We start from the raw sequence: 17,795 nt of genomic DNA on the forward strand, positions 1-17,795 counted from the left end.
GCTTCATTTACATAAAGTGCAAAACCAGACAAAAGTAATCTATGAGGTTAGAGATTAAAAGAGTGGTTACCCATGGATGGATCTAGAGGTTATCATATTAAGTGAAGTAAGTCAGAAAGAGAAAGACAGGGACTTCCCTGGTGGTCCAGTGGTTAAAACTCTGCACTCCTGGTGCAGGGGGCCTGGGTTTGATCCTTGGTCAAGAAACTAGATCCCACATGCATGCCGCAACTAAGAGTCCTCATGCTGCAACTAAAGATCCCGCATGCCGCAATGAAGACCCAGAGCAGCCAAAACAAACAAACAAACAAACAAAGAGGTCTTTCCTGGTGGCACAGTGGTTAAGAATATGCCTGCCAGTGCAGGGGACATGGGTTCGAGCCCTGGTCGGGGATGATCCCACATGCCTCGGAGCAACTAAGCCCGTGTGCCACAACTATTGAGCCTGTGCTCTAGAGCCTGTGAGCCACAACTACTGAAGCCCATGCACCTAGATCCCGTGCTCCACAACAAGAGAAGCCACCGCAACGAGAAGCCCGAGCACCACAAGGAGAGTAGCCCCCGTTCACCTCAAAGCCCACGCGCAGCAACGAAGACCCAACACAGCCAAAAATAAAGAAAAAGACAAATACCATATGATATCACTTATAGGACACAAGTGAATTTATCTACGAAACCTACTGACAGACATAGAGAACAGACTTGTGGTTGGGGGGTGGGGTGGGGTGGGGTGGGGTGGTGGGAGAGGGATGGATTGGGAGTTTGGGATTAGCAGATGCAAACTATTATATATAGGATGGATAAACAACAAGGTCCTAGTGTAGCACAGGGAACTACATTCAATATCCTGTGATAAACCATAATGGAAAAGAATATGAAAAAGAATGTATCACTTTGCTTAAAGCAGAAATTAACACAACACTGTAAATCAACTATATTTGAATAAAATAAATTTTAAAAATAAATTCAGATCTAAACAGAAAGAAAAAGTAATGGTTACCCTTGGTGGGGTGGTAGCTACTGGTAGTGATCTGGAGAGGGTCTTCTAGATGCAGTAATGATGTAATCAGATTCCTGATCTGGGTGATGACTACATGGACATATTCAATTGGTGCATTTTTCTCTATATGTGTTTACTGCAATGAAAAGCTACAGAGTTTATATATTATGTAGGTGTAAGGTACAAAGAAAAATAAAACAAACCTCTATATTGAGAAACAAAATATTACCCTTTCAGCCAAAGATCCTCTATGCTGTGTAACAGGATTATAAATTTGCTCTTTATCTTTCACATACTTGATCATTAAATTTTAAGTGTTTTTGAATTATGTACTATGGTGTCATGTTGTATGTAATCTTCTGTGGCTTTCTTTTCTCTACTCAGCATTATGGTTTTGAAAATTGTTCACGCTTAAGTGCGATAATTCATCTTTTTTTTTTTTTTTTTTTTTTTTTGCTGTACGCGGGCCTCTCACTGTTGTGGCCTCTCCCGGGCCCAGCCGCTTCGTGGCACGTGGGATCTTCCCTGACCGGGGCACGAACCCGTGTACCCTGCATCGGCAGGCGTACTCTCAACCACTATGCCACCAGGGAAGCCCCATCCTTTTTTTTTTAAACCAGTATTTCACACATCTTAACAATACTGAGTCTTCCTATCCATGACCATGGCGTAGCTCTCCATTTACTCAAGCCTTTACCTCTTTCAGTAATTTTTGTAATTTCCTTCGTAAAATCTTGCATTTCTTTCATTAGACGTATTCCTAGATACCTTTTTTGTTGCTCTTGTCAAATGCTCCTTATCTTAACCCCTCTTTCACACTGTCGCTCGAGAGTCTGCCAATATTAAGGGGTAGAAAGAAGTGACTTAACTATGTCTGATAATATTCTAACTCTCCGCGGTCCAAACGCCTCCAACTAATTTCTGACTATTGCTGTTCCCGTAGCTCCCACTGCAAGAATCCGTGCTGAAAGGCCGCTGAAAATATCTCAACTCCGCGCTAGGCGGAGCCGGTACGTGCTGACGTCAAGGGCACGCAACACCTTAGGGGCCGGGGGAGGGCGGGGCCAACCGGGGGACCTGCTGCTGAAAGAGCAGCTCCTCGGGCCGGGGCCATGGCGAAGCTGCTGAGTTGCGTCCTAGGCCCCCGGCTCTACAAGATCTACCGGGAAAGGGACTCTGAAAGGGCCCCGTCCAGCATCCCTGGGACTCCAACTTCAGTCACTAACCCCCCTTCCAGCTCCTGGGTGAGTCGAGTTCTCCCCTGGTTAAAAACATAGTATGGCCCAAACCCGTTTGCGGCCTTTGCTCCCCAGAAGCGCCCATTATTGGAAGTCGGGGGAGCCTGCTTGTCAAGCTAGTTGTCCGCAAAGTCTGCTCTCTTTGTGCTTCCTGGGTTAAAGTCACGCCTGTGGACTGGCTGCCTGCTGTATCGCTGTTGTCCAGTGCTTTCTTATTCCGACTGCCACTCCTTGCTTTTTTCCTCTTGCGACCCCTCAACCCTGCCCGTCGTGCTTCATGCTGGCCCCAATTGACTCTTAAGTCCAGGAAGAGACCCTGCGCGGATTCAGGAGCTGGATGATTTTGCCATCAAACTCTCGATTTCCTCTTACTCAGTGCCTCTCACCCGGTTTCGTTTATCTTCCCCGGCCTTGAATTTCAAAATGACTTCTTAAACATATCATATGTCCGCCGCTCTCCCCCACCTCACCCGCAGCCTACCTTGGAGACCCCAGAATCATTGCGTTTATGAAAACCTGGGTGGTGGTAGGCTGTGTCCCTAAATGTTCTCTTCCTTTTTATTGGTAGTCTCAGATTATCTTCATTGTCCTCTACAAACTGCCCACCGCCAGCCACATTCTCTTCCTTAATCAGCCTACTCTTATTTCCGATGCTCTTCTTTCCCTCTTAAAGTTGTCATGATGTCTTTCCTTCTCTACCCCTGTCCCCATACGCACACAACCCATTTGAAACTGGGTTGTGAAAAAGAGCAAAAGTCGTCCAATGCTGCTTTCACTTTTGCTTACAAGTCCAGTGCCCTGTGTTTGTTCTCAGGGTCTGGAGTAGGAAATCAGCTTCTGAGTCAGGGTGGGGAAAAGGGGCTTCCTGCAGAGCCAGAGATGTCCTAGGAGAGATGACTCTGGGGGCTAGAACCAGAGGACACACATCAGGGCTTCTAAAAGGGAAGGTGAAAACAAATAATAATAATAAAATAAAATAAAATAAAAGGGAAGGTGGAGAACTTGTCAATGAGCAGCGTCCTTAATTCGGCCATCTGTTTTGGCAGGATACGTACTATCAGCCCCGTGCCCTCGAGAAACATGCCGACAGCATCCTGGCACTGGTATGTCTGCCCTGGCATCTGGGACTGCTGCATCTTTTCAGACCCAGCTGCTCTCCTGAACTTTCTCCTCCCTAGACTAGGAGAAGGCAGTGCCCCTGGGGGTGGGGGATGCTCTGGGCTCTGCAGCAGACATCTCCAACACACACACACACACACACACACACACACACACACACACACACACACACACACAGCTCTCAAGCATACATACTTGGTACTCTCCTTTGGCATGTGCACTGCTTTCTCTGGAGCAGCCTGAGCCATGAGGAAGCTGTGTTTACTCTTGGGACCATCCGCAGGTGCGGAGTCCTACAGTCCCCAGTGACCTGTCCTCCCTGGCAACTAGCCTCTCTGGCTGCAGAGACAGCTGTTCTCTCTGGCAAGGTTCCCATGGTGACATTTGTGCATCTCTTGGGGACCAGGCCAGGGGCTGTCCTGAGCAGGGCTGATTGAAAAGGCTTGATTAACTTGAGTAGAAAGAGAGACTCGCCTTTAAATGTGATGAAATTATGTCCGGAGATGATTAGAGGAAGAAAATAGAAGCTGTATCTAGTTTTCCAAGCCTCTCTTATGCTCTGACACACTGCCTTCAACAAATAATTGAGCACCTACTGTGTGCATGGTGTCCTGCACAAATTTGGTACTTGATATGATGATATCCCTCAGGTTATCCACTTTGCTCAGAGCCAAGGCCTGGAAATGGCAGACCAGGGTGTGTGTGTGTGTGTGTGTGTGTGTGTGTGTGTGTGTGTGTGTGTATTGATTGCTTGTCCCTGTCTCTGTGCTACAGGCTTCAGTCTTCTGGTCCATCTCTTACTACTCCTCTCCCTTCGCCTTCTTCTACTTATACAGGAAAGGTCAGTGTGGTTTCAAAGGTGGTGGGACAGGAAACGGGCAGGTCATTGGCAGCTGGGCCAGTCCCCTAATGAGGAAAGGGGACCTGTGATGAGGATGGCTTGGCTTCCCTCTTCCATCAGGTATCTTCTTCCTCTGAGGGTGTGGCTGTCCCCAAAAGAGGGTGTGGGGGGGAGGTTGGGGATGAACTGCAAAGAAGAGCTGAGGGGCAGTGGGGAAAGCTTCTCATATAATCCCTCTCCCCCACCAGGTTACTTGAGTTTGTCCAAAGTGGTGCCATTTTCTCACTATGCTGGGACACTGCTTCTACTACTGGCAGGAGTGGCCTGCCTCCGAGGTAGGTGGAGAGGGAAACTGGTTTGGATCTATCCATCACTGAGTAAATATTCATTAAGTACCTTTGCAAATGCAGTTTGGTGCTGGGCCCTGAAGGGAAGTAATTAATGGCCGAGACATGATCTTTTCCTTAAAGGGGTTGAGTTGTAAATATGAACAGATGATTAGCAGAAAGGTTAGCTATTATCTAGAAAAGATGCATATACCCTACAACAGTTCCACATATATCCATGTGTATGTTTGTATTAATCCTTAAGTGGACTCCATAGCCCCTAATAGCAGGATGGATAAATACATTAGAGGTTATAGTCCTACAACAGAACACCAGAGGGCAAGGCAGATGAACAAGCCCGAGTTACACTCAGCTACACAGATGAATCTCACAGATATAATGTTTTTGGGTTTTTTTTTGGCTGCATTGGGTCTTCGTTGCTGCACACGGGCTTTCTCTAGTTGCAGAGAGCCGGGGTTACTCTTCATTGCAGTGCGCAAGCTTCTCATTGTGGTGGCTTCTCTTGTTGCGGAGCATGGGCTCTAGGCGAGCGGGCTTCAGTAGTTGCAGCGGCATGCAGGCTCAGTCGTTGTGGCGCACAGGCTTAGTTGCTCCGCGGCATGTGGGATCTTCCCCGACCAGGGCTCGAACCCGTGTCCCCTGCCTTGGCAGGCGGATTCTTAACCACTGCGCCACCAGGGAAGTCCCCCACAGATATAATGTTGAATGAAAGAAGCTGAACACCAAATAATTTATGCTGTGTGTTTCCATTTACATGAAGTTCAAAAGGGATACATATATAAGTGGCAAAACACTAAAGAAAAACACAGTCTTGGTTATCTTGAAAGTCAGGAGAGTGATAACCTGGGAGGGGGAGGGAACAGGCTGGGGAGGACTCCTGGTGGGAGGTGGCTTTGTTCTCTTTCTTGACCTGGGTGATCGGCACATGAATGTTTGTATTTTTTAAACTGAATGTATGTTTTATGTACATACGTTATTATCTCACAATTTAAAAAATGAAGAGACAGGGCTTCCCTGATGGCGCAGTGGTTGAGAGTCCGCCTGCCGATGCAGGGGACATGGGTTCCTGCCCTGGTCCGGGAAGATCCCACAGGCCACAGAGCGGCTGGGCCCGTGAGCCATGGCCGCTGAGCCTGCGTGTCCGGAGCCTGTGCTCCGCAGCGGGAGAGGCCACAACAGTGAGAGGTCCGCGTACCGCAAAAAAAAAAAAAAAAAATGAAGAGACAAACCAAATCAGTGCCCTCTGGCGGGTACACTTGATGAAAACCAGGTGAGGGGATGCCTAAGAAGGGAGTGGTGGGGTCAGGAGCTGGACGGCTGCCGTCGGGTCCAGTCCGCGGTGAGGACCTTCTGCCTGTTCTGCCTCCTGATCACCATGGGGCTGGGCTCCCTGCTCAGAGAGGCCCTTCCTGACCCCCCTATCTGAAAGTCACTCCCACTCCTCAGTTCTGTCTTAATTTTAAATTTTATTTATTTTTAATTTGGGAGAAAAATTAAGTACAGAAAAGTCCGTAAAACAAAATATCAGAAAGAACTAAAATGCTTATGTTTTGTGCTACTGCTTTAAGTACCTTTTGTCAATAAAATACTAAAGCATTACAGAGTTGGCGTTCCCACTGGAATCTTCCTCAGCCCCATGTTTCTCTTTCCCCAGAAGTAACCATTGTCGTCTGGTGTGGTTTTTTTCCCTAGTCCATATTTTTATACTTTTACAAAACATAGACCTCATTCCATCACATCTAAGCTGCTATGAGTTGTAAATGCATACCGATTTCAGAGTTTTCAAATGTGACAAAAAATATGAATCTTAGAATCTGTGCAATATGATAAGTATAGACAAAATATAGCATTTTGGGGAGTGCATTTTACATTTTTAGCACAAATGACATCACTCTATCCAAATCACTGTGCAGCTTGTTTCATTCTCAGTATTGTTTGGGGGCTCTACCCTTGATGATACATAGCATTCTAGTTCATTCTGGTTTTATTTTCTTTATAGCCCTTATCCCTCTGAAATTTTCTTGTTTACTCATTTATTGTCTTTCTCCAGCCCCACCCCATCCCCAATCAAAATGCCAGCTCTTTGAGGGCCGGGGACCCGTGTGTCTCGTTTCTTGCTGTCTCTCCCATGTCGGAACAGTGCCTGGCCCGTGATACCTGTCGGGTCAGTGGGAGCAGAGAAGTCAGGGCTTGAGATTCCTCGGCAGTGAACGGAGAGCAGATGCGATTGCTGAGGGGCCAAGCAAAGAAAGAGCTCAGTGTTGAGAATGACTTTCGATTCAGAGAGACAAGGGAGGCAGGGGAGGAGCAGCCCAGGAATTGGAAAGAGGCAAAGATGGACCCAGGAAACAGAAGAAAGGAATCTTGACGGACGGGAAGAGTGCTGAGTTGCAGAGTTAAAAGAGAATGGGGGGACTTCCCTGGTGGCACAGTGGTTAAGAATCCGCCTGCCAAGGCAGGGGACACGGGTTCAAGCCCTGGTCGGGGAAGATCCCACGTGCTGTGGAGCAACTAAGCCTGTGCGCCACAGCTACTGAGCCCGTGTGCCACAACTACTGAAGCCTGCCCGCCTAGAGCCCGTGCTCCGCAACCAGAGAAGCCACCACAATGAGAAGCCTGCATACCTCAACGAAGAGTAGCCCCTGCTCTCTGCAGCTAGAGAAAGCCCGCATACAGCAACGAAGACCCAACTCAGCAAAAAATAAATACATTTACTAAAAAAAAAAAAAAGAGAGAGATTGAGGACAGGAAGGAGACTCGGATGCAGTGAGTGAGGAAGTAATTATGGGGCAAGAGCAAGAGCTGTGAAGCCAGATGCAGGGAGTTAGAATATGCAGAAAAGAGATGGAAAGGTAGCATTGGAGAAGGGAGGAGGGAAAAGGAGAGAAACCCAGTGTTAGCAAGAGTGAAGCCTGAGGGCACGTGACAGTGTTTTAAGACTGGGAAGAATGAACATTCTGGAGGGTGGAAGGTCCATAGTCCAGGAAGAAACAAACTGGAGAAGTTAGGGAGGGGAAGAATGCCCTTGCCGGCCACTGGATGTGGAGGAGGGGCGCCGGCTCAGGTCTCCTATTTCCCCAGATCTGGGGCCCTCTGTTCCTTTTCCTCTCACTTCTTGCCCATCTCGGATTCTCTTGCTGAAACTTACTCGTCTTGCTTCCCAGTTTTCCTAACACAGTTTCCTATCCTCTCTCCACCAGGCATTGGCCGCTGGACCAACCCCCAGTACCGGCAGTTCATCACCATCTTGGAGGCAACACACAGGAACCGGTCCGCAGAAAACAAGGTGAGACCCTCAACTACCTCCCCAGAGCACTGGCCCAGCTTCTGTCTGAGCAGGGAGATGTGTTTTGCTACCCGCCACACTGGGCATTTGCTTTCACATTGCTGGATCCCTTCTCCCCTCCACAAGGGAACTGTCCGCCTGAGGACTTTTTCCTCCCTACCACTTCTGGTGGAATATTCCACTAGAATAATCCTCTACCCTCCATCTGCAAGAATTGCCTAGATGTGGAAGCATTCACAGTGTTTCTTCGAAGGAGGTTTCCTCTCTATCACAACAGCTCATTCTGTAAATGTTTGTTTATTTTTGCCGTGTGCATTGAACACTGTGCTAGTTTTGTTCAGGGATGAGACAAGACAGGCAGGTATGTCCAGCCTTGTGCCCAAGAGCACAGTGTGGTGCCAGGAGGGAGAAAAGCTAGGGCAGAGTGTCCTTGGAGTTGTGCCAGCCCAGCCAGTGCTGGCGTGTGATTATCTTTGAGAAGGGGCTTTGGGGCCCTATAAAGCTCTTTCCTGTTACATAGGGGTTTCTGGGATCAAACAGCTCTGACCACCATCATCGTATTGCTGGTTGCTCCACACCACCACTTATGGAGCCGTGTAAAGATGTTCCACCATGCCACTGTCTGACGCATTTTGCATACACCCTTTCTAATCCTCACAGCAATGACGTGAGGTGGCATTATTACCCTTATTTATATGTCTGAGGAAACAGAGGCAAAAAGAGGTTACAAGACCCAAGCAGAGTCACAGAGCAAGGAAGTGACTAAGCCTATGTTTGGGTCCAGGTCCGAACAGAGCTTGCCTAAAATTTGCTTCCCTTCATTTTGTTTTGTTTTGCCATTTACATTTTTGTAGAATTTTTCTATTGCTCTTAGTCCAGTTATTTTTGTAAATGTCAAAAAAAAACCATGTCTGTGACAGAAAATAAAAAAAACTATTCTCAAAGTGCTGGGAGCTCTGGGGGCGGGGGAAGAAATAGAGCAGAGTGGAAGACACAGCTCTCACTGCCCTCAAAAAGCATGTGGACTGACTCGGTGGGGTAACCGGAGGCACAGATGGTCTGGGTGGCATCAGCAGCCCGTGGCTGCAGGAGTCATGGGAAGGGAGGTGCCCGTGAGGACGGAACAGTCAGAGAGGCCTTGATTCAAGTGGCGGCCCAGGTGCAAAGGGGCTACCGTGGGTGTGACTTCCCTCCTTCCCTCTCACCAGACATTTTGATCCTTCAAGATAGAATCATGTAAAGGACCTAGGTGGGGAAGGGAGCGTGACCAGCCAACAGGCTCCCCACCTCCTCCCTCAGAAGCTCCATCACCTCCAGCCACCCCTCCTGGGGGTGAGTCAGTCTTAGATTTTAGAAAAGCGAAGACTGTTAGGTTCCTCTTCTGGATGAGGGCAAACAGGCCAGAGTTGATACCTGATAGGGCATTCTCTCTAGCCTGACTTTTCTGGCCCGAGCAGAACTTTCCATCTGCGAACCGGAGGGTGTTGACCTCTGCTTGTCTCCCCATGATGGGTGGGGGCCAGTCCCCTGGATGGTGGGAGTGTTGAGGGTGAGTAGGTGGGCATCCCCACAACTCCCCTTTTCACCCCCTCCCCCATCTCTCCGCCCACCACAGAGGCAGCTTGCCAACTACAACTTTGACTTCAGGAGCTGGCCAGTCGACTTCCACTGGGAAGAACCCAGCAGCCGGTGAAGCCCCAGTGTGTTTGCTCCATCCCTGCTCTGTCCCCCACCTCCACCCCTTCTTGGGCTCTAGTGCCTGACATCCAGCGCCATCTCCTCATTCCTACACCCCACCATCCTACGGACCTCAGATGTCCAGCTTGCTGCTCCTGACCCCATCCTCCCCTGCATCTTTCCATTCCTCAGGAAGGAGTCCCGGGGGGGGCCTTCCCGCTGGGGTGTGGCCCTGCTCCGCCCAGAGCCCCTGCACCGGGGGACTGCAGACACCTTCCTCAACCGAGTCAAGAAGCTGCCTTGTCAGATCACCAGGTGGGAAGCAGCAGGGAAGAGAGGCCAGCTGGGGTGGAGGGAACATAGGGTGCAGGCTCCAGGACAGGGTGCTTCACTGTAAGATGACTGTCATTTATTGGGCTTAGTGCCATGTACATTGTATTATTTGTAGCAAAGTATTTAGTTTCTATCCACATCTGTGTGTGAAAAAAAGAGGTTTAGAGAGATCCATAGTCTCACAAGTGATGCATGAAGAGCTGGGATATTAACACAGTTCTGTCTGATACAACAGCTCTTTCAGTGAGGCTGAGAGGGAAGGGTGAGGTTATGGGTGGGGAGGGGACACACAGCCTTAGCTGCAGCAGGGTCTGGTGGCAGCTGCGGCCCTATCCTGGCCCTGCTGCTCCTTGGTTTTTCCACTTTGAGGCAGCTCCAACTTCTGCATCTGTGAACAACCTGCCTCATATGCTTGGTGAGATTTAACATATTCTGAAGGGCTTCCACCTTGCCTGGGTGCCTGAGAGCATGAGGTAAATCCTAAGTAAATCGTGGTTGTGGGTACTGATGATGTCTGAAGCAACAACAGTGACCACAGCGGCACGGCCAGTGTGGGAATTTTCTGTTGCTGGGGGCTAGGAGGCAGGTTGGAGGATACCAAGGAAGTGGATGGACTTAGTGGTCAGTTGTTGACTGTGTGCTGATTGATCAGAGGGGCGAGCCAAGTTTGAGGTTTTGAGGGGGGTTGCTGGACGGGGTTGTACAATGTTGTTCTGGGGACAAATCCTACTTCAGGATTAACTGGAAGCGGCTAACCACCTTTTTCAGGAATAGCACCTATCACACCTCTTTTTTCGATTTATTTATTGATTTTTTTATTTTTGGCTGCGTTGGGTCTTCGTTGCTGCACGTGGGCTTTCTCTAGTTGCGGAGAGCGGGGGCTACTCTTCATTGTGGTGCGCGGGCTGCTCATTGCGGTGTCTTCTCTTGTTGCAGAGCACGGGCTCTAGGCACATGGGCTTCAGTAGTTGTGGCGCATGGGCTTCGTTGCTCCACGGCACGTGGGATCTTCCCAGACCAGGGCTTGAACCCGTGTCCCCAGCATTGGCAGGTGGATTCTTAACCACTGTGCCACCAGGGAAGCCCCCTACGCATCTTATGTGTGTAGATTAGTATATTTGTGAAAGAAATATTTATTAAGCCCCAGAGTACTCTGTGCGAGGCTCTTGGCACCTACTACATGTCAGGTACCGGGCATATCGCAATGAACAGTATTATTTATTTAGGGACTTTAATAAATACATTAATAGAATCATAATTGTTAATTACTTTGCTTTTACTTATATCAGTATACAGAAAGTATTATCTTATAAAACTTTCAATGTTAATATGTGCATATATGTGTACTAGGCCACAATATAAAGTATTTTAAAAAGGTTGCAGTAAAAAAAGTTTGAAAAGGGAGGAACTTCCCTGGCGGTCCAGTGGTTCTGACTCCACACTTTCAGTGCTGAGGGCATGGGTTCAATCCCTGGTCGGGAACTAAGATCCCACAAGCCACGTGGCACAGCCAAAAAACAAACAAAAGTTTGAGGACTTCCCTGGTGGTGCAGTGCTTGGGAGTCCACCTGCCGGTGCAGGGGACATGGGTTCGAGCCCTGGTCAGGGACGATCCCACATGCTGCGGAGCAACTAAGCCCGTGTGCCACAAGTATTAAAAAAAAAAAAAAAAAAAAAAATTTGAAAAATTGGTGCATATATTGTTTCATTAAGTCCTGAAAGAGGCAAATGAAACTGTGAAGGTCAAAGGTGAAGCAGGCCCCAGAGTCTCTGAGTGCTTGGTTTGGGATGGTCCCAGGGTTCCCCTGTGTTGGAGGTTCATTAACCCCGTGTTCCCCACAGCTATCTGGTGGCACACACCCTGGGGCGCCGGATGCTGTATCCGGGCTCTGTGTACCTGCTCCAGAAGGCCCTCATGCCTGTGCTGCTGCAGGGGCAGGCCCGGCTGGTGGAAGAGGTAAGGCTCCCCTTCCCGTGACCACCCCCCACAGCCCTTCTTCCCCAACCTAGGAATGTGGCCTCTTGCCCCTCCAACTTGGCCATTGCATCTCCCCCACTCAGTGTAACGGGCGCCGGGCAAAGCTACAGGCCTGCGATGGCAATGAGATTGACACCATGTTTGTGGACCGGCGAGGGAGACCTGAGCCCCAGGGACAGAAGCTGGTGAGAGGGCACAGGGAGCCCAAAGGTAGAGTGTGGGGAGGGCAGTGGAGGTTCTAGAGATCTCGGTTCTATAAGCAGCCCTAAGGAAACAGTTGGGATAATCCCATCTCCTAGCTCCACCCTAAAGACCTCCTGATGTAGGAAATCCCTGTGATAGGGAAATAGATGAAGGAGTTGACACGCAAGGACCAAAAAATCATCATCGTAATAGTCACCACTTAGCACTTACCACATGCAGGGCATATGTTTGAGCCTCACAACCGCCCTGTAAGACAGGTACCATTTATATTAGCCCATTTTACAGAGGCACAGAATAGCTTTTCCAGATCACACAGTTAGTGAGTGGGAGAGCTGGGATTTGAGCCCAGGCAGCCTGGCTCTAAAATCTCCTGCGCCCATGAAGCAGCCCTGGAAAGAGCACTAAGCCAGCAGTGCTGGGTGCTGGGTTCTAGTCCCAGCTCTGCCCAGATGCTCTGAGGGTCTACCCAAGCCCCACCGTCCCTGAGCTTTGGCTTGGGGCACCAATAGAGTTTATCTGACCATAATTCTGGAGCCCGAGAGGGAGAGGGAAAGTGATTGGCATACCACATGAAAGAAACAGTCACAGAAAAAATGGACCCCAAAACTAGAAAGGAAAAAAAATCCATAATCCCACTCCTGAGAGATGGCCACCTGGTAGTCTTCCAAGGAGGAACAGACACTGTGCTGGGGGGTTGAGCATTTCAAGTTGGATCATTCCTCTTCCTCTGAGGGCCCAGTTTGCTAAGCATTTGCATCCACTTTGCCTCTCACTTTACGGACTTGTAAAATGACAAGTTTCTGTTCTCCTTGGAGAGGACAGGAAACGTGCCCTTTCCTCTTTCCCACAAAGCTCCCACAGGCTGCCCTCCCTGCCGCTAGTGGGATTTTTGGTCCCAACTTGGCTCCTTCCTGCTTCCCCTATAGGTGATCTGCTGTGAGGGGAACGCGGGCTTCTATGAAGTGGGCTGCGTCTCCACACCTCTGGAAGGTAGGCCCATGGCTCAGCCCTCGTATCTCTGCCCCTTGGAATGGAATGTCCCCACCTTCCCACATGGATATGACCTCCCAGGGCCTAACTCCTTTCTCTGGGTGAGGTTTGAGACCCCCGCCTTTGGGGAAAAGGCTACTCCCCATTTGCTTTGCTAACCTTGCATCCTTCCCCTAGGGCTGTGTCCCTAACCTTCTTAGGCTCTTTGTTCTGTTCCCCGGACCCAACAATCACATCTCTCTCCCTTCTGCTGCCTCAGAACCTTTCTGTCACTTTCCCATTCTGGGAAGGCCTGGAGTTCTTTGCCTCTGAGGTGGGTGTTTAGAACTCCAGTGTCCTTCTGCTCCTTCCCCCAGAGCTGGAGGCAGAGAGTGGTGGGGGGCGTGGGCCATGAGACCCCAGCCCTTCTTCCCCCTGTGTTACAGCTGGATATTCAGTCCTGGGCTGGAATCATCCCGGCTTTGCTGGAAGCACGGTGAGACCTTCTCTGAAATCCCTGCTTTTTCTGAGTTATGGTCTGTCTCCCTCTGGTCAGCCACTGGCGTTAGGGAAAGGGGTTATATGTTTCTGTAGGGCCTCCCACTCACCTGTGACCTGGGCGCCAAGGGCAGGGAGCTACAATCCTCCTCCTCTCACACGGGGGGCTTGGCAGGGGGAGAGGCGGTGGATCTTGCTGTAAACAACTGGTTTCTAGAGAGAACAGCCCTTCCCACTGCCCTATTCTTTTTTCTTTTTCTTTTTTTTTTTTTTTAAATGCCACTGACAGGCATTTATTCATCCATGATAGAAGCACTCTGAATTGTCTGTTCAGAGCTGCAGTTCCATCTTCGCTGTCTGTTGCAGTGTAGCTGCAGGAACGGTCCATGCTGGGAGGTTGGGGGGTGATGGGCAAGTGGCCTTTTGTGCTGACCCATTCCTGCCTTTGCCCTTCTTCCTGCAGGGGGTGCCATTCCCACAGAACGAGGCCAATGCCATGGATGTGGTGGTCCAGTTTGCCATCCACCGCCTGGGCTTCCAGCCCCAGGACATCATCATCTATGCCTGGTCCATCGGCGGTTTCACTGGTACCAGCCTCCCTCCTACCCCCCGCTACTGTAGGCACATTCAAGCCATCTCTGTGTGCCCCCGGGAGAGGTGGGGAAATGCACTGGTGGCCCAGGAGTGGGGTGGAGGCTTCAAGGAGCAGAGGTGGGACGGGGGTGGGATCTCTGAGTGGGTCTGGAAGAAGCTCTCCTTTTCGTGTACACTTCACATTTCCTTCCACCCTTGTGCCCAATTATTAAAAGCAGTAATAGTCCTGGGGTGGGGACATCAGGGAGTAAATGTCTCCTCTGGTACTGTCTTCAGTGCACTTCGTTGTTCTCTCTCCATCCTCTCCGGGCAGAGCTCTGGCTGAGTGAAGTGAGGGGTTAAGGAGACACCTGGGGCTCACTTAGTAGGCAGGATGGGGTCAGCCTGTAGGATCAGTGGGACAAAGGTAGGGGTGGTGGGCCTGCCCTTGGTCCTCACCCTTTTTCCCTGTCCTGGTACCAGCTACGTGGGCAGCCATGTCCTACCCAGACATTAGTGCCGTGATCCTGGATGCCTCCTTTGATGACCTGGTGCCCTTGGCCTTGAAGGTCATGCCAGACAGCTGGAGTGAGTGCAGCTCCCAGGCTTGCCTTTCAGGAAAGAGGTGGGCTGGAACTGGGAGATGTTCTAACTGGAGATGGTTCCCCTTTCTGTGGGTGGGGAGTAGGTCACCCCATTGTTGAGAAGCAGGAAGACTCCCCTGTCTGGGCACCTCAGTTTTCTATCTCCATGAACAGTGGGGACCTTGGTGTTGAGCAGGGGCTTTGTCTCTGCTGTCCTTTCACATTTCTCTCATTTTAGGGGGCCTAGTGACCAGGACTGTGAGGCAGCATCTCAATCTAAACAATGCAGAGCAGCTGTGCAGGTGAGGGCAGGCCAATGTCTAGCATATAACACCCTTCCCCCACCTCACCCCCCGTAGAGATGCTGCTGGGTGTTCAAATGCTGAAATTAGTACCAAAGTACAAGTACAAGCCACTGCCCCACATTTCCTGAGTGAACCTGCCACCACCACAGCAGGCCCAACCCCTCCCAGCTTCCCTGGGACCCTGGACCTTCTCATGATCTGGCAACCAGTCGGTTCATGCCTGGCCCAGCAGGGACCTCCCAGCAAGGCCTGACTTTGGGCAATGCCCATTCTTAAGTATTCTGACTCTCACCCCTGGGTGAAGGGCTAGCCCAGGGGGCCCTGCTGTAGCAGGGGTAAGAATGCAGCCAGTGCAGGGGTGGGGTGGCCAATTGTCACTTACCTCCCCCTCTGAGCTCTCCCTCCCCACTATGCTGTCCTCTGAAGGTACCAGGGCCCTGTGCTGCTGATCCGCAGAACCAAGGATGAGATCATCACTACCACGTGAGTGCCTGGGAACTCCTGCCCTCCTGGATCCCAGAGACACAGCCAGGGAGTTGCCCCTCCTCCCTCTGCCCACGAGAAAACCAGGTATCCAGAACCTTCCTCCCCAACCTCCAGCCCATCCAGTGTACATTCTTCTCACCCCCAGGGTTCCTGAGGACATCATGTCTAACCGAGGCAATGACCTCCTGCTGAAGCTCCTGCAGCATCGGTGAGAGCCAGGGTGTGTGCATGCACATACGCACATATGTGTGTGTACTGACACCAGCGCGGGGAGAGGGGGGAGAAGGTTTGGGGATGAGGAGTGAAGAGAACTGGGTCCTGACCTCTTGTCCCGGCACTCCCTCCATAGGTATCCCCGTGTGATGGCAGAGGAGGGTCTTCAAGCGGTGAGGCAGTGGCTGGAGGCCTCCTCACAGCTGGAGGAAGGTGAAAGGGAATCTGGTGAGGGCTTTGGTTGGGGGCCTGGCAAAACCAGGTTGCTGATGGGCACTCCTCTCTCTCCATGACCAGCCTCGATTTTCAGCCGATGGGAGGTGGAGGAGGACTGGTGCCTGTCCGTCCTCCACTCCTACCAGGCAGAACACGGGCCTGAATTCCCCTGGAGCGTGGGTAAGAAGTCCTGGGGCAGGAGAAGGGGTTGGGAAGAGCCCAGGAAGGGGGTGAATATCCAGATGCGTGGCCCGTGTTTGAGCACCTCCTCTCTGCAGGGGAAGACATGAGTCCAGACGGAAGGCGGCAGCTGGCTTTGTTTCTGGTGAGCTAAGGGGTGGGAAGCAGGAAGAGTGTGCCTGAATGGCCAGGGGGCACATGTGGGGCTTGGGGACAGGGGTACCCTGTAAGCATTGGAAGTAGCAGCTTTTGTAGAATGGGTAGTGGGTTCGGAGGGTGTCTGTGTTCTGAACCCCACCTGTCCCGCCCTCTCCCCTCAGGCTCAGAAGCATCTGCACAACTTCGAAGCCACACACTGTACCCCACTGCCGGCCCAGAACTTCCAGATGCCCTGGCACCTCTAGGGAACACACTGGGACTCATTCTGGAAGAACAGATGGGAGAAGACATGAGGAAGGACCCTATTACTTGTTATTCTCTGTGTTTATTTTGCTGTTTATAGTTTGTGGCAAGCGGGGGGACCATCCCCCTTCTCACCGTTCCTCTTGCACGTTTCCCCTCATCCATCCGGCATTACCTAACCTTCCCCAACACACTCCCTGCATTAAATGAATGGATTATTCCTAATAATTAATAAAAGTATTTTTTCTACTGGCTGGCTAATTTTGTGACTTCACAGGTGTCCAGGAAGCCAGGGTTGGGAGTGGGGAGAGTCGAAGCTCCAAAGGGCTGGGCTTTGAGAAACCCCAACTCCAGACAGCCAGTTTAACCCTCCCCATCTCTGCTGTTGCCTCAGGCAATAGCACAGGCTGTCCTTGTGCAATGGGTCCCCAATCCTCGCCCTTCCCTGGCATGCCTAGTACTATCACCACTGTGCAGCCTCCCTGGTGCCTGCCTAGGCCTTCCTGCATACAACCAGTCCAGGAGACCAAGGTTGCCTCCTATTGCTCACAACTCATGGGCTTTGTTGTTTACAAAGTACTTTCTAGCTCCTGATTTTCACCTACTCAGCAATTCTACAGATTTCCAGGTCCAGCCTGCATGGTCTCACCATCAGTACTTCCAGTTTTCCTTGCTTAGCTCTTGCTCTTTCTGTGAGGAGTGAATAACGGCCTGCTCCCCATGTCTTATGCAGCAAACCCTGCACACCCTCCTCACCATGACAAGTCTCTCTCCTCATACCCTCTTTGCAATTCAACAAACACAGGGCCTGCCAGGGACCAAGGAGCAGGTGCCAAGGACTCAGGTATTCCCAGAGCCATACTTTGCCTTTCTGGACAGCTGTTAGAATATTCTTAGTTTGAACCTGAGGAAATTGGTTCCCTATAACTTCCATTCTATTTCCAATCCTTGGATCTCACAGAACAGAATGAGTCCCTTTCCCACCCATCAGTTACCTGGCCACCTTCTTCCCTTGGAAACCTCTTTTCCAGATGAAATACCCTTAGGTTTACCACCATGGGTCCACCATTTTGAACAAGATACTTAAGGTGGACAATATTCTGAGGTCCTGGATACAGCCTTTTGTTAATTTCAGTGTCTCCTCCAACCTCAAAGCACAAAGCTCCCCTGCAATCCCTGGGGCAGAGGCTGTTGTCTGCCCTAACCAGCTTAGCAGCTCCTTAAAGGGAGATATACTGAGTCTTCACTGAAAGGAGTGATCTGAGACTTGTCAGTTGACATGATGCCTCCTATTTGGGGTTAGAAGAGAAGAGGTGGCCACAGCTCCAGAATGCTCCACCTTTAGC

General features: G+C 50.5%; 1 protein-coding gene across 1 annotated transcript; it reads left to right on the forward strand.

Moving 5' to 3' along the window:
• Positions 1-2,010: 2,010 nt before the first annotated feature.
• On the forward strand, positions 2,011-16,698 carry ABHD16A (abhydrolase domain containing 16A, phospholipase). Its single transcript, XM_059076302.2, has 20 exons — positions 2,011-2,244; positions 3,285-3,341; positions 4,132-4,198; positions 4,447-4,533; positions 7,746-7,831; positions 9,447-9,520; positions 9,701-9,823; positions 11,684-11,798; positions 11,903-12,004; positions 12,950-13,013; positions 13,439-13,488; positions 13,954-14,077; positions 14,547-14,651; positions 14,886-14,949; positions 15,379-15,435; positions 15,584-15,646; positions 15,788-15,864; positions 15,949-16,047; positions 16,146-16,192; positions 16,368-16,698. The coding sequence occupies exons 1-20, from the start codon at positions 2,113-2,115 to the stop codon at positions 16,449-16,451; spliced, it is 1,677 nt and encodes a 558-aa protein (XP_058932285.1). The 5' UTR covers positions 2,011-2,112; the 3' UTR covers positions 16,452-16,698.
• The last annotated feature ends 1,097 nt before the right edge of the window (positions 16,699-17,795 follow it).

This window comes from Kogia breviceps, chromosome 10 (genome assembly GCF_026419965.1).
Source record: "Kogia breviceps isolate mKogBre1 chromosome 10, mKogBre1 haplotype 1, whole genome shotgun sequence".
Lineage (NCBI taxonomy): Eukaryota > Metazoa > Chordata > Mammalia > Artiodactyla > Physeteridae > Kogia > Kogia breviceps.